Below are 26,038 nucleotides of genomic sequence, written 5' to 3'. Positions count from 1 at the left end.
TTATCCGCATATCGGAGGTTTTATGGAGTTTCTTATTTCACATGTTTGTTTTTATTTTCATGCCGTCGATGGGTTTTACGATAGCATTTATGTCGACAGTGTTTTCTGAATTCAAAGAATATGAGAAAAATCACAAAATCACAAAGTGTAGCTTAGCTGTAGGATGGCGGCTTTACCGTAAGTCTCCTAGCCTGTAGACGGCGTAGCGGCATCTCCAGGGGCCGAAACCACTTAAACAGAGCAGCCTAACCTGACTTGGGAAGTGGCGGTCCCCTGTTGCACTTTTTGCCTTTTTTTTCTGCCGCTAGGGCGGTGAAACCTTTTTTTTTTTTTGTTTTTGGTCAAAGCATCCCCCGTTGAGATGTCTTTTGTGTCCAGCACACGACAGCTTCCAACGCTGGCAATTCACTTGTACCACTTTCTAATTATCGCACTCTCTTTTTCTGCCGCGTACTATTTTGTTGCTGCAGACTTCCCAGCTTAATAACAGCTGTCCTCGTCCCTCGATTGACGAAAAAGAAGACAACTAAAAAACCGACGACAAGGTCCTCTTTCAGTGGGCAGGCCTGACTTCTCCTTCACTCACCTCGTCGGCCACAGAAAAGTCCTCCTATGCCTGGTGGTCCTCCTGCCTGGCTTTTCTCGAGCAAACCAGCGGCGACATCCGCCTTGTCGACGACCCCGGCAGCCCAACCGACTGCTTCTACTACGACAAAGACGACCGAAACCATGGCAAAGTCTGACAAAGCGGCCAAGAAGGCCGACAAGCCCTCCAAGAAGGTCTCCAAGGTCTCCAAGAAGAACAAGGATGCTGCCACGCCCAAGAAGGGTGCTGCCGCGTCCTCTGCGGCTGCCGCTGCCTCAGCCTCTTCGCCGGCCCCCCAGCTGCTCGATCTCGTCGAGTCCTTCCTGACGCAGCACGACTTCTCCCAGGCCCGCGACGCGTTCAAGGAGCAGCGTGAGCGCAACGGCTGGCCGGCATCGCCCGCTGTCGGTTCTAGTGCTGGTGCCGGTGCCAGTGCGGCGTCCCTCGAGGGTGTCTTTGCCACCTTCCAGACGTCGACCCAAAAGAAGGCGGTCGAGGACAGCGAGGACAGCGATGGCGAGGACGACGAAGAGGCGGGCGATGTCGACATGAAGGATGCCGAGTCGGACGACGACGATGATTCGGACGCGTCGTCGAGCTCGTCTTCGTCCTCTTCGTCTTCGTCGTCTTCGGACAGCGACAGCGACAGCGACAGCGAGAGTGGTGACGGCAAAAAAGGGGCCAAGACAAAAGCCAAAAAGCCCAAGGCCAAGACGGAGGCTGTCCCTGTTGTGGTGGCGGCCAAGCCCAACCCCCTGAAGCGCAAGGCGTCGTCGAGCAGCAGCTCGTCGTCGTCGTCTTCGTCCTCGTCGTCGTCCGACTCCGACTCCGACTCCGACTCCGACTCCGATTCCGACAGCAGCTCGAGTTCGTCAGGGGCGGACCGCAAGCACAAGCTGAAGAAGGCCAAGCTCAACAAGAAGCACGACTCTTCGTCGTCGTCCTCTTCGGAGGAGGAGGATGCCAGCAGCTCGTCCAACGACGAGTCTGACTCGTCGGACTCGAGCTCCGACTCGGATGAGTCCAGCTCCGACTCCGACTCCGACTCATCGTCCGACTCCGACTCGTCCTCCTCTTCGTCTTCCTCCTCTTCGTCCGACTCGGACAGCGACAGCGACTCTGACAGCGACTCCGACAGCGACTCCGAGTCGGAGACGGAAAAGGCCGCCAACGTGCCCCTCCCCGAGTCGGGCAGCGACAGCAGCGCGTCCAGCAGCGACGCGGACAGCGACGACGAGAAACAGACCAACAAGGACCAGGCGAGCAAGAAAGAGGCCAAGGATGCCGAGAACGGCTCGAACGGCTCCGACAGCTCCGCCACCATCGTCGGCCAGTCGTCGCCCCGCCTGTCGGGCACCGACCCCAAGTTCCCGCCGTTCCCGCCCGACCCGGCTCTGAAGCAGAACAACCGCGGGCCCAAGGGCGCCAAGGCCCCGCCCAAGCAGCCCGGCGAGCGCTTCTCGCGCATCGCCTCCAACACGTACGTCGACCCCAAGTTTGCGTCCAACGCCTTCAACGCGCACGACTGGGGCCAAAAGGCGCACGAGGACCTGATTGTCACGCGCGGCAAGGGCTTCACCAAGGAGAAGAACAAGAAAAAAAAGGGCAGCTACCGGGGCGGCTTCATCGACACGAACGCGCGCAACGGCATCAAGTTTGATGACTAGTCGGGTTCGGCCAAGCTGATTTGGGAGATTGCGTTTCTCAGCCTCTTTTGTGTGCATTTACCCCTTTTTTGTTTGTTATTTTGTTATTCTTTGCCCAGGCTTCCATATATACACAGCACGGCGTTTTACACAGGAAACAAAAAGTAGAATTTTGCCAGGGAAGATAAGGCGAGATATCGATGTGTTTTCGAGGAGATCTTTTTGTTTGAAACGTGTTTTGTGTAATTTACTGTTTTACTCTACATTGCATTGCTGTTTGTTTCCAAGAATTTCGTTTGAATTTCTACATTTTCTCTAGGTGTCGTTCAATCTCACGCCTCAAAGCCATCCTTGTCTTGCGTATGAAAGCTCGTGTTGCGTGCCAAACTACGGTACATCTTGAGTCTGTCTCATGCACATCGCTCACGTCAAACCACTTGATGACCGAAAGGGGAAATTTCGAGTTTAAGGCGACCCGGCTCTGCGTTATCCCGCTTTACTTTGACCTCATCTATCTGTCGTCCCACAACCAGCAAGGCGTTTTTGTAGGTTGAATCTCCGCGTTGACTTACACCCAAAGTAGACATAGAGGGTCCACAAGGGATTGCCATTTTCCGAGTTTGTTGATCCTTACATCGACGACTTCATGACATCAACCAAAGATGATCGAATCTCGGCCCCAATGCGGCACAATAGCGAAGCTCTACATGATGAAAATCAAACCACAACGATTGTGCCCGGCCCAAGTGTCCATCTGGGGCGGAGCAAACAACATCGTGCTCTTGGACGAGATGCGGTCTGCATGCCAAAGGCATTGCGGTTTGTGATGCATCGACATCGTGTAGCCAAGACTTCCTGCCCATTTCGTAAATGTTTTGGTAAGGAGAAAACCACAATCACAACCTCCTGAAATTGAAATAAGGCGCCTTCATACGTCCGGTGAAGCTTGCCAGCCCCATCTGATGCTTCTCGATGAAAGACAATCTGGCCCACCTTAAGCACGGACTCGGGCAATGTCTTGGCTCAATATCGTGGTGTGTATTGCGTTTGAATTAGTCCTGACGTCAGCTCGGACCATCATGACCGTGGTTTACCAAAAGACGGTGAAAAGAAGTGGACAGACGACATCACTTTGCTCGATGCACTCCACCACAGCAATTCGACTACCACTCGCATGCCACAATATACTCTTTAGAGACAAATGGAGTTTGCAGCCCGGCGGAAGTGAGAGGAGAGGCACCCATGGAAGGATGTTAGCAAGCCAAATCGTGAGAGGTGCACATTTGTAGATGGTCAGATGGTAGAAGATATCCATGTTCGTCCATCACACCTATTCAAATTAGTATAGTGTGAAAATCGCATCCCAAACAACGACAGGTTTGGCCAAATTCAGGACGCAAAGGACATCGCCTTCGACTCAAAGAATTTGAACTTTGTGTTTTGCAGTCGTCTGGTGGACATGACGTTGAAGCATTTTCAAACAATAAAAAATAAAATAAAAACAAAGCATAACAATAATAACAATAAATGTTGATCTCGTTTTATCTAGCTTCCTCCCCAAACGGTGCTTTAGACCTCTTTCGTCTACAGCGTAGCAGCTACCTGCAAAAGTGTGGCTCGGCTGTGTTGGAAATTAAAAGGCGCCTTTTGTGTTGCCCTGTTCCCCCCAAACTGTTTGACGTGCGACCCCATCTTTGGGACCCAAGAACGAGCACGTTTACTTCTCCGCGGAGCCGGCCTTCCGGTACACTGTCCGAATTAAGTAAAAGTGAGGCAAAAGGCGAAGTGGATTCGAGCGGTTGACCTCCTGGTCCAGGGCCATGGTGACAATGCACGAAACAAGCCTCAGGAACGTCAACTACAAGACGAAACAGTGCCAGCTCGTATTGTCTAGCCGCCTTGAACCAGAAAGGAAATTAACCGCTCCGTGCCCGTTGGGCTTTCACAAAGGCGCTTTTTGCTGTCGTTTTGCTGTCTTTGTTGGCGATCCATCTTCCAATGGATGAGAGTTCGCGATGCTTAATTTCGTGTAGCTCCGGATGGGCATTTGTAGATTGGGCTCATCGCTGTCGTGAGCTGCACTCTGTCGCACGTCGTACACCGCGCACTGCTGTGCTGTCCGTCCCCGTTGTCTACGTCCCATGTGTCGTTGTGCTGGCAATTGTTGTCCGTCGGTTGACGACAAGACAACGCGATAAGCAGGCAAAGTCGAATCAGATAACGGTGGGAGGCAACCGGTCCGCGGCCCAGCGCCTAAGTTGCCCGTGCCTGGCAGGGCCAAACGTGCCTTCCCGGCCAGACTTCCAGGCGGCCAATCACAGGCCCGCAACACACCAAGCCTGCACTGCCACCCCTCTTGTACAGCGCGCGTGGGTTGCCCTTGCCCATATCGGCGGCACTGGACCTTCCTGGGCGCCTTTTTTTCGCTCGTGGGAGGCAGCTGTCAGAAGAAGAAGGAGCGATGAACTTGTGGGAGAAGGAGGCAGCTCGTCTTGCTTGCAGGATGCTGCGCAGCGCGGAAAGGTCTCAAGCTCGTAATAAAAAAATAAACACTCCGTCCACCTAGCCGCAACAAAACTACAACATACGTGCGCACAACATTCGCCGGCGTCAACGACACACGACACACACCCAAGCGATCGTAACTCAACCGACCGCTTGTCTCCACAATCATCCCTCCCCACCACGCGACCCGCGGAGGACATTGCTGCGACAGCCTGGCCCAAAGCCTGAGCCTGAGCCACACCTGCGTCTCGGCCTCTGCCTCCCGACCTCTCTGCCTCTGCTTCTGCCTCTTCCTCCGTCGAGGCTCGTCGCGATCACAAGCAACCGCGCGCGTCACCGCCGGTTACAGTCTTTCTGTTAGGCGAACTGGATCTGCTTGCGAGACGTCCGGAGAGACCTCCTCGGCCCCTTTGACCTGAGTATGCAAATCTGTATATAACCTCATGATGTTCGTCTCACCAGCGGCGCTTTTGTTTTCTGTCACGCATCCCACCCCTCCTGTTCAGTCTCACGAGACAATCCCCTCTCACGCCTCATCACCAACCTCATAGCTCATGCGCGGTGTATATTTAGACCAGTCCTCTTTCATCACCATCTCCGTTTGCATCGTCAAGTCCGACCTGTAAAGGATCTCGTTTCACAATTCAAGCAAGGAGTGTTTGCACTTGTACACTTCATTGTTTGCACCTGCCCCGCTCTGGTTCATTTTTCAGTCCGTTTGTAGACGAGGCTGAGAACACACTTTGCTTCTTTTAGAGTGAGACACCTTAACAAAGACGACCAGCGTCTCCTGGTCTTCCAGGGGCTCAAGCTCAAAGAACGTTGCGATCTGCACGCCGACGACACAAAGACGCCTGGATATCCTGGCAGCCCCGGCCATCGATATATTGCCGCCTCGCCTCGCTCCTATGTCTTCGTTCTTCTCGCTCGGCCGCCATAAAAACACCACGTCTCCCACCGCACAGTCGTTACAGTTCCAGACACATCCGCAACAACAGCATTCACATCCCCAACCACAGCCACAGCCACAGCCACTCCAACCAGCCAACAACCTCATCGGTCAGAAACGAAGTGGTTCGGCTCGCAGACGCCTCAGCAAGAGAGAGCGTGTATCAAGAAACAATCCAGAGCGACAAGGTCCCATTACGCGCAGCCGCGACGTCAACAAAACCATTGGCCTCGGCGCCATCTCCACAAGTCCCTTCAACATGACCTTTGGTTCAGATGCCACCGCCCCGGCTGGCAGTGGCCTCGATGCTGCGGCAGCGGCTGCCGCTGCCTCTGCTGCTGCCCCGTTGGCTACGCCCGCCAGCCCACCACCGGCAGCCGCTGTCAAGCACACCAACAATATACAGCATGCGCCCGAGATCCTGCAGCTCCGGGAGGCGTACAATGTCAAGCGCCATCGTGTGGCCGATGACGAGGCGGCCTACGCCTTTGACCACGCCTGTCGCGTCAATGCCACCCAGGCTGAACGTCTCGCAAACGACGTTTTGCTCCGCCTCAAGAAGGAGGACCAAGAGCTTGTCTTTGACGGGGCGGGTCTGCAAATGGGCTACGGCAGCCAGGAGCACGCCCACTTCGCCGGCGACCACTACTTGACCAACGTGCCCCTCATCCAAAAAACCAAGGTCCTGCAAGCCGCGCGCAAGATGCCCAAAGGCGCCCACCTGCACATCCACTACAACGCCTGCCTCGCGCCCACGGTGCTGCTCGGCCTGGCCGCGAAGATGGACCGCATGTTCATCATGAGCAGCAAGAAGCTCCTGTTTGGAAAGGAAGACCAGGAGACCGGCAAGATGGACGGCAGCATGGACGACAGCAACTTCTTTTTGAGTGCCATCTCGTTCTCCATTCTGGCACCGGAAAAGGAGAGACCGGGCAACTTGTTTTCGGACGAGTACAAAGAAAACCAGACCATGCCGTTCCGCCAGTTCCTCGCCGAGTTTCCGGCCGACAAGATTGGCAAAAGCGCCATGGACTGGCTGGCGCACAAGCTCGTGTTCAGCGCCGAGGAGACGTACGACATCCCGCAAACGGCGGCTGGCGCCTGGCAGCGGTTCAACGACCGCACGAAAATGATGAAGGGCCTGTTCAACTACGAGACCGCCTACCGCGAGTACACCAAGCTGTTCCTGCAGGACCTGCTCGACGACAACATCCAGTATGCCGAGATCCGGCCCAACTTTATGACCAACAACCAGCTGTGGAACGACGAGGGCACCAAGCAGGTCGACAACGCGGGCATCGTGACGATCATCACGGACGCCTGCGACGAATTTGTGGCGCGCAACGCCGCCAATTTCAAGGCGGGCGTTGCCGGCGCCAAGAAGAACTTTGACGGCATCAAGATCATCTACTGCACGCCGCGGTCGTTCCAGCGGACGCAAGTCCGGGCAGCGCTCGCCGAGTGCATCGAGTTCAAGAAGCGCTGGCCCCAATACATTGCGGGCTTTGACCTGGTCGGCGAGGAAGGCCAAGGCGAGAGCCTCAACTTCTTCGTCTCCGAGTTCCTCGAGTTCAAGGAGAACTGCAAGGCCGAGGGCCTCGACATTCCGTTCCTGTTCCACTGCGGCGAGACGCTCAGCATCGGCACCTCGGTCGACGGCAACGTCGTGGACGCCCTGCTGCTCGGCGCCAAGCGCATCGGCCACGGCTTTGCCCTCCCCCGCCACCCCGTCGTGCTGGAGCGGATGAAGCAGCGCAACGTCTGCGTGGAGGTGTGCCCCATCTCCAACGAGGTGCTGGGCCTGACGCCCCGCATCAGCGGCCACGCCGTGTACGATCTGCTGGCCCGCAACTTCCCCTGCACCGTCAACAGCGACAACGGCACCCTCTTCCAGTCGTCTCTCTCGCACGACTTTTACCAGGTCCTCGTCGGCAAGGCCGACATGGGCCTGTACGGCTGGCGGCAGCTCGCCGAGTGGAGCTTGACCCACGCGTGCTTCACCACGCCCGACGACCTGGCCCGCGCCCGCGCCCACTGGCTCGACGAGTGGCAGGACTTTGTTGTTTGGCTGCTCCAGGAATTTGACAGCGCGAACCCGGAGACGCAGGCCGTGCTGCGCGAGCTGGCCGGCGACAAGACGGGAGCCGCCAAGCCGGCTCCCGTTGAAGCGGACCGGAGCCGGCTATGAAGCAAATGACGATTCACGACAGTTTTGGGCGGTCTGGCCGGCCAACACGGGAGCCAGACGGTATCGATGGAAGCCAGCGGCGTTTCGGTGTGGCTATGATTTTTCCTTTGTTTATGCTTATGATCTCTTGACGCCTTTGCTACGATGGGTTCTTTTGCGGCTTTCTTTCGTGGTTTCTTAATGCTGTGGATGCGTTTGTGTGTGTGTTTTGTATTCGCATCTGCTTAACGTTTGTTTTCTATTCCCCCGCGTTGATATTCTCGAGTGCGCCTTCGTTGGCTGCCTCACGTTCTCGTGTTGTCATCCTTATTTTATGTCCCTTTCGTTCTTAGAGTCATCATCACTGTCTGCTTTTCCTCATCTCATTTCTGCAATGTATCGTGACCAAATACCAATGTCTTATAGCAGACAATATAAGTTCTCTCTCAGATGACCCTGATCTCGTTTTCCAGCTTAGGTTTTGAACATTTGTGAAGACGCCTTTCTGTTGCCGTTCCGTTACGTTGACGACATGAAAAGGATTCGTCAAGGATCCATTCTGCCGCCATTTCTCTTGCCATGTGGTACATGTTCGCCCTTTTTGTTTCCACAGACTTTTCTGTATCAAAAACCTTGTACACCGACGAGCCCGGTCCCGCGTCGCGCCTGAGCATACGAAATCCATCACGTCTGTTGACGGCAGTCGGTGATCGGTGCTCGGCATGGGGCACTATTCAGTAGTGGGGGATCGTGGAGACACGTGGACGTGGCAGGAAAATGGCCCGGCACAGTGGAGAGTGGGTTTGCATGTGAGGAAAGACGAGAAAAGTAAATAATGTGAATAACAAAAAAATCGTGACCGTACGATAGGCTCGTAGTTTCGCCCGTCTACTCGGCTGGGTGTTACGAAGTACGACGATGGACTTCAACAGACGTTAAGGGCAAAAAAAAGGACAAGAAAAAAACTCCATGTTTCGTAATATCTCCCTGAGGACTCTTTGTGACGAAATGCGAGAACCAGGAACGAAAAGGTGCACGTGCGAGTGGCACGCGAGACACGGGACAAATCTGCAAGCAGACGAGCAGACGAGCAGACGAGCAGGCGAGCAGACGAGCAAGGAACGAAGACCTCCGTCTTACCCTGCCGAGTCTCTTTTTCTCCTTTTCAATATCAAAGCGCCATACTGGAGCGTGCCCCCAACGTACCACAATTCGTCGGCTGGCAGAAAAGACCGCTTGATAATCGTACTTTGTACTTTGTAGAGCGCGACTTTCAAGTGCCAACCGGCGAACCTCTCCGAATGCAGCCAAGTCCACTACGCTGTAATTCCCTCGTGGGATCCATTCGACGATGCAACTTCTAGATTCAACATCCGCCCACGACACGCAATCCAACCGATGAGTGCATTTCCCAAGGGCAAGGAATGGCAATTTCGACGTCTAGCGGTATTTTGTTGACACCAAACACGAATGTTGTCTCGCGCGCTCTGCGAGGTTATAGCAGCATGGTTTGTCATGTCGTCTATGCCACCCTGTTCTGCTTCATCGTCCCCTCGTGTTGAGCTCGTCTCCACAGGACGGTTCTCTTGTTTTTTGTTCTGCTTCCTTCCGTCAAAATGGCCTTTAGCCTGGGGCAAAACAATTTTGCAGCCTGCGTAAGAACTGGTGCTTTTGGCCCTTGAAACGACTGGGGCAGGGGAACAATCGCCATGCAAGAAACGAAAATTCAGTCGTAACTTATCGTGGGCGTCTTGCTTTTGTCAGCAGTCCCAGCCCGCAGAGTCGACTGGCATTGTTCTGGCCAGGAATGGCAGCCAATCTCCAGGCGAAAGTACGACAATATGCCTCAGCCTTGGACATGTCAAGCCCAGTACGAGCCCTGAACGAGTGCATCGTCGTGAAGCAGCATCCTGCGACTGTGATAGTGCCAGAGGCTTGGGTTGGCTCTGGGTGTCTGTGGCTGGGACTGATGAAACGGCATGCAAAACCTTCTGCATTCTGCAGAGATCGACGCCCGGCAGCCCCTTCATCTGATCGATGCCATACGACAGGGAAGTCGTTTGTTCTCCCCGGACTGGCGATATGACTCACACGGTGGCCCAGCCGGCGAGAGGAGTATGGCAATTTCCCTTCAGACAGTGGGCAGTCTTCCACCTTTTGGGAGATTAGGAGTGTGCAAAGGTAGCGAGATGGCATGCTTGGGGGGAGGGGGTTTCGGAGTTTCAGTGTATTGTGGTAGGCGCAGTTACAGCCATTAGGGGGTTCTGGGCCGCGGTTTCAAGGCTGTCCACTCAGTAATTGATATGCCTGCAGTGCTATGTCGCCCGTCTCACCCACACAACCCTCTCCTGCTTCCAGTCTCCGCCCCGTCGACCCGCCCAGGCGCACCACCGACGTTTAGCCCTGCGCTAGCACTGCCCGTTTTGCCAGCGGCGCAATGGCTGCAATGGCTGCAATGCCACCCACGTTCTCATTCTCAGACGCTCAGTATTTCGTACACCGAGAGAAAGCGAGGCTCTGCTGACGCTCGTACTTTGCGAGATACAGGAGCCATGTCGCATGAAACTCTCACGGGCATGGGCTGCTCGAGCTCATCTCCGCCAGTCCAGTGCTATCAGCGCTGCAATTTGGGCGACTTTCAGCGCTTTGCGTCGTTGCATCTGGCGGGTTTCGCTATCTCGGCCGGGGGCTGTGTCCAGCCAGCCTAGCGGGAAAGCGCGATCCACTCTGTCTGTATACGGACTAGCGTAAAAAACTGTGACTCACACGCTCTTTCTTTGCGCCCCTTTCGCGAGTGCAAAGTACTCCCCTTGTCCTGCCACTAACACATAGTCCTCCTCGTGGGTGGCAGACGCGCACAATCTGCAGGACCCGCAGTTAGCGGCAGTACTTGCGCGCCGCGCCCTTTGACTTGTCGCGCCCCTGGTCGTCCCTTCTCTTTTCTCCCATTCGCCCACTGGCCTCTTGCTCTTGCTCTCTCGCTGTTCCTGCCTTCTTTGCCTGTTGCTGCCTGATACAAAACATCGCCCCGCCCACCTCTGCTCTCTTTCTTTTCCTCCCTCTTCTTTCTTCCTCAACCCCAAAATTTCCATCATCACCAACTTCCATTTCACACAGCCCTCAAGGCCACCGCCAAGATGCGTTAAATACCCTCTTTCCCAGCTTTCTCAAACGTCGACAAAATTCCGTCGCCAATTCACCCCCCGTTTTTAAACCCCTTGACAACCGTTTCCAACTCTCTCCCCCCTTCAGCTCTTCCTCTCCAGGTCGATCTGAACGTCAGCTTTGAGCAACCGCTTCTACGCTCTTCTCGTTCCCCAACCGCCACAATTCCCTCTCAAGACTTTTCAGTCTTCACAACGGATTCCCCACAGTCAACATGGCTTCCCTCCCGTGCTTCCCGCCTGCCGGCTCCATCCGCGCATCAACAACAACAACTGCCTCAGAACAGTTTGAACGTGCCTCAAACGGATTTTGTTCTGTTCGATTCACCTGCCAAGCCGCAACGTCAACATAATCGTCTTGTCCAGCACCCTGCCGTCAACGGAGTTGTCGCTTCACCGCAAACCCAACAGCAACCGCGTTTCGCCCAAGCCACCCACAACCTGGTTGCCTCTGCCTCGCCCTCTCTGCAGAACCCGCGTGTGGCCCACCTCCAATTCGCTGCGGGCCCTAGCATTTCGTCTACCACGGCTTTCCCTAATCGGTTTCCCTCCACTCCTTCCACGCAGAATCATTTTTACGCGTCTTCTGCGCCGTCGTCCACCGTTGCTGTCCACAAGCCCCTCTCGGCCCGGCCCCCCGTTCCGCCGTTTCCACACAGTACCGGTAGCGTCCCGCAGATTCCTACCAACAAAATGGTTCTTGAAGGTAGCTCTCCTCCTCCCTCCATGCACAGACAATCACTGCACATGCAGCATCGAACAGCAAGCTCACAGTCCATTCCGTCTTCAGACCTGCAAGGCCTCAGTGATTTCGCGGCTGTCAGCTTTGACGGTGCTTCGTTCTCGTCGCCCGCCATGGCAGCCGGCTATGATCTGACCTCGAGTGTGTCCAGCAGCTCGACGAGCAACCTGGGCACCGTGTCGCCAAACGACCTGCTCCTGCAGGAGCCGTTCATGTCGGCACCCAACTCGGCTGCGCTCACGTCCTTGACGTCTCCGTCGGACTTTGACGACTCTCCTTATGGCGACAGCTACGATGTGTCGCCCAACTTTGGTGGCAACGACTTTGAGGCGGGGACCCACGACACGTGGTTCCCCCTCTTCGCCCAGGACACCACCTCCTCGGTTGCTGCAGGCCCCGTGGCCGGCGCTGTTTCGGCATCGCCCGCATCGCGGCCTGTTGATGAGATTGACGAGTCGGAGACAACGCCCAGCCGCCGCAAGTCGTCCGGTCACGCCCGCTCCCCTTCCACCTCGCACAAGCACTCTGCCTCAGCCGGCGTCAATGCGTCCCGACGCCGGGAAAAGCCTCTGCCCCCTATCATTGTCGATGACCCGTCGGACATTGTTGCCATGAAGCGGGCGCGCAACACCCTTGCCGCACGGAAGTCCCGTGAGCGCAAGGCCATGCGCGTGGAGGAGCTTGAGGAGAAGATTGCTAAGCTGGAAGCGGAGCGCGACCACTGGAAGAAGATGGCTCTCGGTCACTAGAGAGAATCTGAACTGAATCCTGTCGTTCTCGTTTCCTATTTCTGATTTGATTGTTTTTGCTTTTGCTGTTTTTTGTCTCGTTTCGAAAAATGGAGGATGGGAGATTGTGATGTTTCAAAAAGTTTCTTGAAATTTTAGGCAGACGTATAAGTACGGGAGGGTAACACAAGCATTCTGACCGGCCTCTTCGTGACGGCTGTCGAATCCCCTCGCCGGAAACTGTGTTTTACTGTGTTTTATTTGTTTTCCTTTATTTTATTGTTTGAGTGTCGTCTGCCTCGCAGTTTGACCGCGGAATATCTCACTGTTACTATTTCAGTTTAAGTCTCCTCATTTTCCTAATTTTTTGTGCAGGTTGAAATACACTTGTCACTTATCGCAGCTATAACAATCGTTTTTATCCATAACCATTTGCCTAAAATGTGACTTTAACCCGTGCCAGATGAAACGTGCTTAACCTTTGTAGTAGTATTTTTGGAATAATTATTCAATGATTATTTGTGAGTAAACGATGTAATTTTTTTTTAAAAAAAAAAAATTAAAAAGAAGTCAACCAAAGGCACGCACATACTATTCACATAGAACTACATCAGTATCAATGTACCAGCAACTGTGTTTTATTAATCGTAGCTACTGCTGATGTTTAATGCGCTTGTACCACGCCGGCCGCGTTTGCTTGCGCAGCAATACGTTTCTTGTACTGCTGCACATCACCGGCAAACTTCTCGACGGTGCCGCCGTCGCACACCCACAAGCTCTTGCACACGGTCTGCAGCATGGTGACGTCGTGGCTGACCATGAGCACGCCGCCCTCGAACTGGTTGAGCGCGTCGGCCAGGGCATCCATGGCCTCAATGTCCAGGTGGTTGGACGGCTCGTCGAGCACGAGGATGTGGGGGTTGGTGAGGGCCAGGCAGGCAAAGGCGACGCGCGACTTTTGGCCGCCGGACAGCACCTCCATCTTTTGCAGGCCGGTGGTGCCGGTGATGCCAAAGGCGCCGAGCTGGCGGCGGTAGTCCTCGTCGGTGCTGCCGGGGTACGTCTTGGCCATGAAGGAGACGGCGGACATGGTGAGGTCGAGGGCGTCGACGTGGTGCTGCGCGAAGAAGCCGACGCGCAGGCGCGGGTGCATGGACATGATGCCGGACAGCGGCTGCAGGCGGCCGGTGAGCAGCTTGAGGACGGTGGTCTTGCCGGCGCCGTTGGGGCCGACGATGCCGATGCGCGAGTCGAGCTGGACGTCGAGGTCGACGTCGCGCAGCAGGACCTTGTCGGCGCTGTAGCCAAAGGTGACGCCGGACAGCTGGACGATGGGGGGCGACAGCTTCTCGACGTCGGGGAAGCGGAAGTGGACGCTGTACTCGGTCTCGGGCGGCTCGAGCACGGGCATGCGCTCGAGCTTCTTGATGCGCGACTGGGCCTCGGACGACTTGGCGGCGTTGTAGCGGAACTTGTCGATGAAGGCCTGGAGGTGCGCGCGGACGGCCATCTGGTTCTCGTACTCGCGGCGCGCCGTCTTCTTGCGCTCCTCGCGCGTGGCGTAAAAGGCGTCAAAGTTGGCGCCGCGGTAGTAGTCGAGGCGCTCCGCGTGCTGGTGGATGATGTCGGTGGCGACCTCGTTGAGGAACGCGCGGTCGTGGGACACGACGAGCACGGTGCTCGGGTAGCCCTGCAGGTAGTTGGACAGGAAGGTGATGGACGGCACGTCCAGCATGTTGGACGGCTCGTCGAGCAGCAGCAGGTCGGGCTCGCAGAAGAGGGCGCGCGCCAGCGCCAGGCGCATGCGCCAGCCGCCCGAGAAGGTCTTGGTGGCAAACTGCTGGCGCTCGGGCGAGAAGCCCAGGCCCGCCAGGATGCTGGCGGCGCGCGACTCGGCCTTGTCGGACTCCATCTCGGACAGCTTGCCCTGGACGTCGCCGAGGCGCTGGTCGAGCGCCTCGCGCTCGCGGTCGAGGCGCGTCGCGTCGGTGGACGTGTCGGCCAGGGACGACCGCTGGGCCTCGATGGTGGCCAGGCCGTCGGTGATGTCGGCCTGCTCCTTGAGCAGGATCTTGCGCCAGACGTCGGCGTCGAGCACGGCCTGCAGGGCCGAGGTGTCGTCGCCGGTGATTTCCTGCTCGACGTGCAGGATGGAAATGTGCGTGGGGACGGGCAGGTCGCGGCGCGACAGGGCGCGCAGCAGCGTCGATTTGCCGACGCCGTTGTTGCCGACCAGGCCGTAGCGGTGGCCGTAGGAGAGCGACAGGTTGGTGTCCGTCAGGATGCGCGTGCCCGCAATGTTGACGTCAATGTTGTCCAGCTTGATGTCCTTGGGCTTGCCGGCCGACGACTGGCCCAGCTGCAGCGGGTTGACGGCCATGTAGAACTCCTCGTACGACTGTGCGGCGTCGGGCTGGTGGAGCAGGCGCGACGCCTCGTACTCGACCGTCTTGTACGTCTTCTTGTTCTGCTTGGCCGCAATCTTGCGCTCGGCCTTTTCGAGCTTCTTCTTGTCGACCTTGGACTCGACTTTCCGCGTGTTGGCCGACTCCAGGTCGACGCCGCCCGACGCCACCGCCAGCGTCGACGACATGTTGCGCTGTGCGCTGACCTGGAAGGTCTGGTCCAGCCGGCGCACGGTCGACGCGCCCCCCAGGGCGTTGCCGCCGGCGGCCTCGGCGTACTTGTCCACCCACTTCATCACGAGCTTGTTGATGCGCTCGCGCACGGCAGCATTCTCCGGGTCGCCCGCGGCAGACAACAGCAGCTCTGTGACGGCGGCGGCGGCGTCGGCCAGCGGGGCCGATGAGCCGCCCTCACCGCCCGCTTCGTCGTCTTCGGAGCCGGAACCGGACCAGGTGGTCGAGGCATGTGTGAGGTAGCCCACAGAGTACTCGGACACGACCGGGTCGATGTTTGGGATGAGAGCCCGGATTTCGGTCTCCATGGCGGCGGGGTCGATTCGGCAGGCTGAGAGGCGTATTTGAGCGGTAGGAGGCTGCAGACGTCCAGAGGGAGGGCCAGCGAGCCGGGTAGAGAGACGGAGTGTGTGTGGGAGGCCGCACTGGGGTATCGTGCTGGTGGGGGTGGTGGTATCCGCCTCGCACAATGTGGTGATATTGTCGTCTGGTGTTGTGGTCCTTGAAGTTTTTCGATTTAGCACGTGAGCGCGATAGGTGGACGATAAGGCTGCTAGTTCGAGAGCCTTTGGGCGGTGTCTTCTAGGCTGTGCCTTCCTGCGATCACCCCGCCTTGTTCGCTACAGCCCACTGAAACGGCGCACTTGCCCCCTGTACGATGTGGCCACTTGGATGCAAGTTCGCATGTTGAGGTTAAGCAGACTGCACCACCGTCGAGGACATTCTGGCAAGGTATCGTAAAAGCCAAAGCCTTTGTGCACTGCTGCCTTGACACCTCTTCTCGGATTTGTTACTTTAGATTGTCCCTTTCGCCTCGCCTTTGGCTTTCCCTACGGCCGCTCATGCTGGGTCGCACTTGCCCCGTCCCAACACCACTTGGGACGGTCTGCTTGTCTCTGGACGAGGAAGGAACAGTGTGCAGATTTAGCCGCTCAGGAGGCCATTGGCTGTGGTTCTTCATCCCGGATTTAGGAGTCCAGGAATTCAGGAGTCCAGGAATTCAGGAGATGCAGGTCTTACTTCCAAAGGCTATTGGACCTTTGGCCCGTTGTCGTCTTCTCCGCACCCTTTCCCTCTTGTCCTCTCCTCTCGAAGACGGGACGCCCCTGCCTCAAGACCGAGAGAACGCATGCCGCCGTCTTCGTTCGCGGGCGTTTGGTGGCAAAGTTGGCCAACGGCGATTCGTGAGGGCTAAAGACATGCGACGCCAAACGAACATGCCGGGATGTGGAGTCCGTTTCTGTTAATTGACTGCAGGGCGGAGAGATGTTCGATCGAGATGAGATGAACGCGGCGGAGTCTCCGTACCTTCCCTGGATCTGGTTCGTCGCTCTTGCCGTTGCGTCTTGCCAGAGGAAATGCCATGGTAACTCGAAGTTGACCGTCGTAGGGCCATCCCGGTTTCAGAGGGAAGGAGCAACCGGCTTCTGGCTGGGCCAAAGTGCTTAGGATATGTTGCACCAGAAGCACTGAGCGCCAACGAGCAGACACAAAACGTTTCTGAAAGGGTGCACGAGATACGTAGACAGTTGGCCCTGAAAAGGGTGCACGAGATACGAGTAGACAGTTGGCACCTTTGTCCCCAGTGTCGTGGCTGTCAGACTACAATCTTGTTGACTGTACCTGCCTTGTCCCTGTCCATCAGTTCCTTCCCTTCGGAGATGAGACGACGCCAACAAGAAAAAAAGAAACGGCGTAGGGAAGGCGCCATTGTTTACCCGTCTCTTTGTGGTCTTACTGTACAGAATACTGTGCGTGCCTCTTTCCCGCTTGGTCATATATTTCCATCCATCTATTTTGAAGGGACAGGAGACAGGGTTGTAGGGTTTAATTGTGCGTCGTTTTAAGCTAGAACGTGTCGCGTGGCCAGCCAATGGACACGCGCCGTTTCCTGTAATCGTATTTTAACATTTTTCTTTTGGAAAGGCTCTACGAATTATCACGTCCAGTAACCATTCTAGCTTTTCCGCGCTGTCTTGTACCTTTCGAACGTCAACGCCAACCAATAGGCTTGCACAAGCACGCGATCCGTCGCTCGTCCTCCTCGTGGCTGTGCTGGCAATGTTCGTGCTTGTAGATGTCTTGGTCGATGCGAGCTCTCTCTGCCACGACGGCTCGCGGCGGCTTCTGCCACTGCAACTTTGCACCGCTTCCCCTCCTCGTCGAATCGATTCCACGACATTCGTTTCGGCCAAGTTTACGACTGAGACACAAGAGGCACAGCTGGGGAGAGAGACATGGAGAACGAGATATCAGAGAGACGACAATGAATCCGGCGTCGATGGGTATGCTGTCGTATCTGCGTGCTTGGCGAATACGGTTCGGACTGACAGGCTATTGTCCGACGTGGCAGGGGATGAGGTGAGCGAAGCCGAGCATCGACAAGACCATTCCGCAGATGTGTACTCAAAAGCAAAGAGACAAATGACAGCGTGCAAAAAAGGACCAACACAGCGTTGCACCTACAGGAAGAAATGGGTTGTAGGCTGTTTCCTGGGATGAAATCGACATGAAATAGGCAATTAAGCAGAGTGGATGCACGGCTGTACGACTGGCCAGTTGCCTCTCGAGGTTGACTGTTGATTGCTGTCTCTTCATTTTCGTTTTCGTATATATAAAGATATATCCAGACGTTCATGTTATTTATCCATCACAGCCATCATAGGCCGTACCCGAACGGCCGTTCTTTGGTTGCTATATCTCGGGTGGCTGGACGTACTTCTGTACAGTCATAACGGATAGGCCTTGCTTCATTCCTTCTCGTGTAGATGTAGTTTTGTTAATTGGTTTGGGTTTTATCTTTGCCCCTGTCCAACGGGACGTTAATATCGCCGTGACGGCTCCTGGCATCGCGAGGCATTCTGGCGATATGAAAGGGCTCGTATTTCGATTCCGTCCTCGAACTGCGGTGTATGATTACGAAATTAAGTCATTGAGGCGGATGCTCTTCTGCTGAGTCAGGAGATCTAGTCTACAGAACCTACAATCGTAACCGTTACTATTTGCTGCATCGTAGTAGACCCTGATCTCACCAGGATCGTAGTACTGCGGAATACACGACAGTACAGAATGCAGACGGCTGCCAACGCGGAGACTCTCCTTGTGCAACGTGTCGGAAGACGAGCAGGCACATTCCCGCCAGGAACAAGACCACGGAACAGAACAGGGGACCAGCACACGACATCCTGCGAGGCGTCTTTGTCTTTCTACTCCTTGCTCGTCTCTCACAGATCTTGATATTTGATATTCTGATATTCGTATCGCCACTCCGAAAAAGCGGGCAGCGCTATCGAAGACAAGGATGAAGGCCGGAAGGGCGGCTCCACACGTGTAAATGTACTCGTCATGTACGAAGTAAAAGGGAGACAGACGAGACAGACTCACAGAGTATCTGTTTTGTATGTCCTGCTCTCGGACTCGGCACTCTTTTCGGACATGGCCTAGCCAGCGAGCCAGGTTTGCAAACGACCCACGATCTGGCAGGGGAGGCTCGTTTTCTGTTAACTGGTCTTCCCAGCCTAGTGGGCATGGATCGGCAAAAGGTCTTTTTCTCCTCTTTTTTTTCCAGAAGCCTGAGCCTGAACGAGAAAGGCTTGCGAGTCGGAAGGATTCTGTCTTGCCCCTTCGAGAGAGGGCAAGGTCAGAAATAAGTATTAAAAAACGTACCAAGATTCTGTAGGGCGTAAAAGAGGAGAAGAGAGAGTATTGTTCTTGTCTGACATGCCTTAGTGCCATCCTGGACAATGGCCTGAACGAAGTAGGGGAATGGTGCGGCGTGTTCTGTAGAGAAACTTTGTCGTACAGAGTACAAGAACACCCTCATTTGGGAAACCAGTTCGTGTCAGCTTCTTCAGACTCACAAACGGCATCTATTGAGTAAAGGTGAGCTTCAAGACCAAACGACACGAGAGACGGGATGGCGAGAGGGACAAAGCCAGAGGGAGAGGAGGGGGGATTTAGCAGGAAGAGGGGAAACGAGAAGAGACGGACCTGCATCGGCCGCATGTCGATTGGCTTGTCGTCGAGGAAAGCACTGATGCCCTGCACGTCGGCAGGAAGCCTGGCCATGCACGAATTCGAGGTCTGCAAGCGACTGCACTTGTGGTTTGCCGTGGAGGGCCAGTCTCTTGGTTACTTGACGCACGTCATGAGCAGCTGGCACAGGTGTAGGTTGAGGGGTACTTCGTACACAAATACAACAGTATTGTTGTATGGAAGCGAATTCGAGAAGAAATATATGACCGACGGCCACAAAATAGATCCAGGTTCTAACCTGAAGCGAATTCTGTTTGCTGTTTCAGGCCCTTGGCTGTGTCTGCGTCGTGGTCTCGTGGGCCCCTCCCGTATTCATACACTGCCATTACGAGCTGCTTCTTTTGACGGTCTGGCCAGTGCTAAATTCAGGCGCTACAAGGGTCGCACTGCTGGAGGTCGGAGGTTAGATGAACTGGGCAAGAGGACAACAGTCGAAATGGGCGAAGGATGAGCTGTGGTCCTGGTCCCTAGCTGTGAAGGAATGTTGCGTGGTATTTGAGCTGCGGTTCAGGTTCATGGTCCTAACGGCAGTGAGTGAGCGTTTGGAGCCGAAGCAAGTTCCCCCAGAGCTGAAGGGGAAAGGTCCCGATGTCAAAACAAGATTATGATCCCGGTTTGTTAGATAAATGTATTGTGGTTGAACGCGTTTAGCCTGGCGAGCTTGGCTCCTGGCTAAGCCTGGCCTTTTGCTGTAGTGTTTTGACCGACGACAATTTACAGCCAGCAGTCTCCCCAGTCGGCTGGGATATCCACTGCTGACCACTAACCTGGATTTGGAAAAGATATTCGAGATTAGAGTACCAAGAGAAGCTGAAAACCGACCCTTTTGTCTTTTCCCTCATGCCATTGCGTACCTGTGGATGCGTTAATACATTATGTCTACAGCCTTTTGAAAGCGAAATGTGAGAAGCATACCTGCTGATGCCATGTTGCCGTGTGTTGTGCCCCGGTCGATGCAGTGCCCAACTTCAACCAATATTATCGGACTTGTGTAATTCGGCCAGTCGTGACACAGGCCGCGGGTGGCCAATATCCAAATCTGCAGCCTGCCTGAGTTTATCTGAAGAATCAATGAGGAAAAAAAATACCACGCCAGACATTGCGTTAAGGACCATCTGGTGTAATATATCTCTTGTACACCCGAGGCGCTAAAACGAGCCGGGACAGAGACATATTGGAGAAAAAGGTTCTCAACAGGAACAGTCACAGCCTACCGTGACGGGAAGCCAGTTTCTTTCTCCACTCTCGTGCAATGCTCGGCCCTCAACTGCAGTGCAGCCACGGGCGCAAACGCGGCTGTACGGCCGTCATCAGAACGTCGACGATATTTCTGAAAAAAAAAAAAATCATCTGAGAAATGATGGGATATTGGTGTACCGTGAAAGGAGCCACGTCGACGACCCTAACTGCCCTCTTTGTTTCTGTTGCCAAAAGCAAATGCAAGTTGGACGTCCCATAGGCCTGCCGACGGGAAACCTAGCCGAGAGGGATCCGCGCCCTGGTCGTTGAGTATTGCGTTTCACAGGAGCGGAAAGGGCCTTTCGATTGGGTAAAAGGACAAGTCAACTTTCTGCTTCTGCCTTTCTTTGTGAGCCTGTCAAGTGAGAGAAGAGAGGAAGCGAGAAGAGTCAGCGCAGCCGCGAGAGGCGGCATTCTACAACCACAGCCAAAGACACAGACGTCCCAAGGCGGTGTGAAGACGGGATGGCGAGAGCTGAAGCACAGTTTCTTTGACCAATAATCCAAAGAGGCCGGAGAGCGTTCGGTACTAGCCGCTGCAGACAACTAAAACTAAAAATAAGATGGGGCGTACGAACAATCATGGCTGGGATGTAAAGTGCATAACAGGTTTCGTATCACGGAAGGATTGGCAAAGGATATAAACACGTCAGAAATTGGCAATGTGACTGTTGTGTGTGATGAAAATCAGGTGTAGGGGACAAGGCTTCCATGGCGTTTTCTAGAGCTCGCTTGAGCATGCTTTGTCAAATGAATAGTGCCAGTGAGACACCAGGAGGCTGTCCGTTGGTGTGCGTGCAGGCAGGAGAAAATAATGGACAGCACAAACAAGCGGCCCAAAACTGTGGCCAGCAAAAGAGAATTCAACAACAGACCGCGCGGTCCGCGGTCCACCGCAAGAACAAACATTGTGAAGATAAGTGTCTTTCAAGTTTGTACGATGTAGGGACGGACCACCGGTTCTGGATTGGCGTATCTTTGCGGTTTCCGTCTTCGTTGTCCCTACAACCTGCGTAACCAGGATCCTGGGTGGTTGCCGTTTAGGGCTTTGTGATGCGGCCACTTTCACTGGCCGCATGTCTTGGCCGCTTTATCAGGCCGTTGGACAGTTGACATTGTGGAAGCATTTGCGTTTTGTTTGTTTGTTTGTTTTTTGTGTGTTTTCTTTTGTCTTATTGTGGCAAGTGGTCTTCTTGTCAAGGCCACGAAAAGGGCGGCATGAGTGATGAGGTCTCGTGACAGAATTGGTTTCTGTCGTTTCGCTTTGAAAGTACTTCACACGACATACTCTTCGCTCATATGACGACGCATGTGGACCCGATTTTGACCGGACAATTCGACACATCCATGTTTCGATGGATGGTTGGCGTCAAGTCGGATGGTACCCTATCTGCCACTTTTGTGCGAAGTCGCGCCCCCGGACACCCGATTATTCGCGTTTGTCAAGGGTAAGATAGTTCTGCGTTCCATGGGTAAGGTCGACGCGAATAACGCAAGACAGGGCCTAGAGTCGTAGATATTCTGGGGAAAAGAGGAGGCATACCATTTCCTACTGGAAAAAGGGGCCGTTTTTACACTACCACTTGGCGCATGCGACAGTGTTGATCTTCTGCAGAGTACGACGTAATTAAGAGGTACGATGTACATAAGTACTGTCGTACTATGTAGAATTGACTGTCCTTGTTTTGCAACTTACAGAATTATCGTCCCGTAGGGTCGTAATGATTCCGTAGTAGTCTCCATTCGGTAAGGAAAGATGTGAATGCCCTGTAATTCGTATGGCAGAGAATTCCGGGCTGAGGTGCATAAGATCGGCAGAAGCAAACATGAGGTACTGCGAGAGTGTGGTATACCGGGGTCTTTAGGTCATGTTCTAAGGTGCCCTATTCTTGCAGTATGGGGTGTTAGCAAAGGATATATCAATTCAACACGTCTTCAAAATCAAAGACGTTTCTGCTTTTTGCCTTGTTTCATGATCTTTTCATCCCCGAAACTGCCGCCAATTTTAGCTCGTCTACCCGTCACGAGCACAGAGGTGGACGGACATCCGTTGTACAGAAGTACTACGAAAAGAGACTGAAGCAGACGGCAAATAATTGTTTCCCGTGGAGCTTCCGTGTCTGGTACGGCTATGTATCAGCCATATTCCTTGGCTCGTGTAGGCGCCTCTCTCGTGCCTCGTCAGCCGAATAGGGGAAGGTCGCACTAAAGGAAGAGGTCAAGACTGGGACGCGTACTTAGCCCGGCGTGGCAGTCTATATCAGAATGATCAATGCGTCCTTCTGACTGGCTCACAATGCACGGGACAGACAAAGTGCTGCGAGAAACATCTGATTTCGTGTGCGAAAGAAACCGCGAGCGCTGTGTGGATAGCCTGTATTGGGTTTGAGGCGGTAGGATGCCGAGTGAATAGAACAAAAAGCACATGGACGGCTGCAAAAGTCCACCGTGCGAGACTCACCCTGTCCTCACCTGGGTCAGGACCACGGCCCTTGCATCGAAGCCTGCTCGCCAAGTCAACAGAGCATGTTTTGTGCGGTGATACTTTGGGACTCGAGTGCATGTGACTGGCCTGCGAAAAGACCTTGTTTCTTCTTTTCCATCGTGCCTGGAAGCCAGGCCAGGGCCGACTGTTCCTGTTCCTGTTCCTGTTCCTGTTCCTGTTCCTGTTCCTGTTCCTGTTGTTGTTATCCGTGTTGTCTCGAGGACAAAGGTGAACTAGACGAGTAGAGTATGAAGTAAAACCTCGACGAAAATAATAGCAGAGGTGTTTATCTCGAAACGCGGCAGGCCATTGCAGGTCCTGCTGCTGAACAGAGTGCCCGCCTGTGATATATTGCATTCAATGCGCTGCGTCGAAGGTACGCCGTTGCCTATTTCTGTATCCCAGACGTCAGACAGTTGTGACATTTGGCACACCATTCCTCGTGTCTAGACCCCATGCAAGCCGGTGAGGCCTATGTCGCAAACACTTCTGATCCACGAGCCGGCGTTGCCATTGCTTTGCCTGACATAAATTGCAGGGACTGGTGCCGGGACCAGACTGCTCGTGTATGCACTAATTTTGAAGTTGCGTTCCCGATTCTCCATTTGTGTTTTCTCTTCTTCTTCTTGTCTGCGGTTTTCATTTTTGCTTTCATTCCTATTCGCTCTTGTCAGCCTGCCGCCAATTTCGACAACTTTAAAAAAAATTGACATAGAACGCCCTGATACGGGGCGACATGCATGTGCATACAATAATTAGGTCATGCAGAAATGAAATGACGGATAGCAAAGAAGCATGGAGTGCTCAACCGCCCTTCTAGTGTAGGACTGGAGGGTAGAGTAGTTTCGTTGTGCCTGCGAGACCCGTATCAGGGCCCGCTCTGTCTGGCTTGGTCTTCCCGATCCCCTTGAAGATCGATCTGCAGAAGGAAATGGGAGCCCACTCGCCGCAATTTGATACACAAAAAGGATTGGTCTGCACTGGACAACGCTGGGGTGGACGCGCCTAGAATCAGCCGGCCTGTCTTGAGTGGGTGACCTGCGACATCAGCGTGTCAGTGGGACATTTGTTTGCCATGGTGGACGCCTTTTCACTGGCCCGCAGTGCTACCAGCGCTCTGTCAAAGCTCCGCTTGCTGTGTTGCGACTCAAGATGTTGACGCATAAAAAAAAGGCGAGAAAATATATGAGAGGCTGCAGCATGTAGGATGCGGGCTGCAGGTCGCAGGCAGGGCCCGCTGTGCTGCCTTCTGAAATGAACGGCTGCACGACAAGGGAGAGGAGAGGAATTGAACAGCAAGGGAGAAAGGTGACCGTCAATTCAAATAGAGGATTAAATGAAGCCCAGAAAAATGCCGAAAAGGAGATCTTCTTGCATGCGAATGGGATTGGGTTGTAGAAGGTGAGCTCCTGCCATTCGAGGCTGCAGACGACTGCCTAGGAAGGCGCTGTCCAGTTCTGGTCATGCGCGCCTACCTCTGTATCTTACATCACGACCGCCATGGCGCACCAAATGGAAGGAGCGACTGACAGCAAGGGGAGGCACGTCTCGAGCGTACAGAAGGACCTCCAGGACCTGGCGGCTCCTTCTTGTTCAGGATACACATCGGCCTGTCCACCTCATCCCATCTTGTCTGTCCCTCGTTGCACTTCCTCGCCCTCATCGCTTCTCCTTTCACCCTGTCTTCTCCCGCAATCAATTCCTTTCTCTCCGCCCACGGTGTCAGCAGCGCTCGTCAGTGGCTCATGCCCCCTTCTCAAACACACCGTGGAAGTTTCTTTTTCTATATTATTTATTTGCTTCCGGCACCCCACGTTCCTTCGCTTCTCCTTTCCTCTGCAGCCCATTTGGTGACATTGGTTTCCTTCTGTGTCTTTGCTCTCTTTGCTTCGTGTTTGTCACTCCTCTTTCTTCTCTCGTCCTGAGAAGCTTGTGCAGTCCCACAGTCTCGCCTTTCGACGCAGCTCCTCACCTTAGTCTGGCACTTGCGGCAGCAACAACAACAGCACCAGCTCTGCACTAAATGCCAATTTAATGTCAACAATCCCGCCAGTCTTTCGCCATCTCCGTTCCTCACACACCCTCCCGCCCACACCCTGTCGGGCCCTGTCCACTCACACACACGCCCTCTTGCTTCCAACCCACCCCAGTCCACCTTTCGCCAAAAATTCAAAGCCCGTCGCGCCCACCGAAACAGACATCGCGCTTTTGCCCTTGCCCAATTGCTGGCCCTGGGACACAACGCCAACGCGTTGCCGAAACGACCCCGTCCCTCCGAAGGAGACCAAGCAGGGAAGGACCGAGGGCTTTCCACAACGTCGTTTGCAACGCATTGGTCTCCTTTCATTCTTCTTTCCTGCTTCTAACAAAGGAGATTGCTGTTCCTTGGTCACAGCGAGGCCTGTCGACATTGCTTAGGACCAAGCCAAAACTCACTAGCTGTAAGCACAAACCCCAAATTCCATCCACGACTGACCCGCGCTGGAATGGTATTGCTCGGTCTCGTGTCAATCTCTCGCCAGTTCCCTGTGCCCCAGAAGGAGACAGGCGCGTTTCTCGTTTCTGGCCCGGCCAAGTCCAGTCCGTCCGTCCCTCTGCATCCAGTTTTTTTCCCTCTCGTCCTGCTCCTTGCGTTCTGTGTCGTCGTCTCCACGTTTCTGCATTTCTTTTCTCCTCTTTTCCGTCTTTTCCCTTCTCCTATCCCGTTGTCGTTTGTTCTTGATTGATGGTGGTAGCTTTCCACTGACTATTTTGGCCAGTCGACATTGTGCTCGTAGCCTCCACTGGTCTTGGAACCTGGCCGAGAAACACACGCGAGTGGCCGACGACCTGCGTTGGCGTTTTTTTCTTCTTTCTACCTCTCGACTTTTCGTCTTTGTACACGTCCCTTCTTTTTCTATCCGCGTTCTTGACTGGCGTCGACCTCTTCCAACGCGAAGGCCGACGACTACGATACGATCTACGACGCTTAACGACCCGGCTGATTCCTCGTTTCTCCTTTCCTTCTTGTTACGAACTCGCAATGTCATGACGATGCAAACGACGATCTCACAAACGAGTGTTTACCTCCTCTTTCCGAGCACCGCCTTACAGGGCCGTTGCGTCCGCCGGTCTTCCTCGTGCACGTAGTCGCGGGGAGCTGTCAAGATGCAG

The 26,038-nt window shown here is 54.5% G+C and overlaps 4 protein-coding genes across 4 annotated transcripts; 3 read left to right on the top strand and 1 right to left on the bottom strand.

Moving 5' to 3' along the window:
- Window positions 1-729: 729 nt before the first annotated feature.
- SPBR_03941 (uncharacterized protein) lies at window positions 730-2,253 on the top strand (the record flags this gene model as incomplete). Its single annotated transcript, XM_040762229.1, has 1 exon — window positions 730-2,253. One exon carries the CDS (start codon window positions 730-732, stop codon window positions 2,251-2,253), a length of 1,524 nt encoding a protein of 507 aa, XP_040623288.1.
- Window positions 2,254-5,945: 3,692 nt separating this feature from the next.
- SPBR_03926 (cecr1 family adenosine deaminase) lies at window positions 5,946-7,874 on the top strand (the record flags this gene model as incomplete). Its single annotated transcript, XM_040762214.1, has 1 exon — window positions 5,946-7,874. The coding sequence occupies one exon, from the start codon at window positions 5,946-5,948 to the stop codon at window positions 7,872-7,874; it is 1,929 nt and encodes a 642-aa protein (XP_040623287.1).
- A 3,836-nt stretch (window positions 7,875-11,710) lies between these two features.
- SPBR_03997 (cross-pathway control protein 1) lies at window positions 11,711-12,508 on the top strand (the record flags this gene model as incomplete). The annotated part of the gene is made up of 2 exons (XM_040762284.1): window positions 11,711-11,723; window positions 11,808-12,508. The coding sequence occupies 2 exons, from the start codon at window positions 11,711-11,713 to the stop codon at window positions 12,506-12,508; spliced, it is 714 nt and encodes a 237-aa protein (XP_040623286.1).
- A 643-nt stretch (window positions 12,509-13,151) lies between these two features.
- SPBR_03915 (ATP-binding protein cassette, sub-family F, member 3) lies at window positions 13,152-15,434 on the bottom strand (the record flags this gene model as incomplete). Its single annotated transcript, XM_040762203.1, has 1 exon — window positions 13,152-15,434. The coding sequence occupies one exon, from the start codon at window positions 15,432-15,434 to the stop codon at window positions 13,152-13,154; it is 2,283 nt and encodes a 760-aa protein (XP_040623285.1).
- Between the last annotated feature and the right edge of the window lie 10,604 nt (window positions 15,435-26,038).

Source organism: Sporothrix brasiliensis (genome assembly GCF_000820605.1).
Source record: "Sporothrix brasiliensis 5110 chromosome Unknown Cont12, whole genome shotgun sequence".
NCBI classification, from domain to species: domain Eukaryota; kingdom Fungi; phylum Ascomycota; class Sordariomycetes; order Ophiostomatales; family Ophiostomataceae; genus Sporothrix; species Sporothrix brasiliensis.
This window is presented reverse-complemented; position numbering and strand designations above follow the sequence as displayed.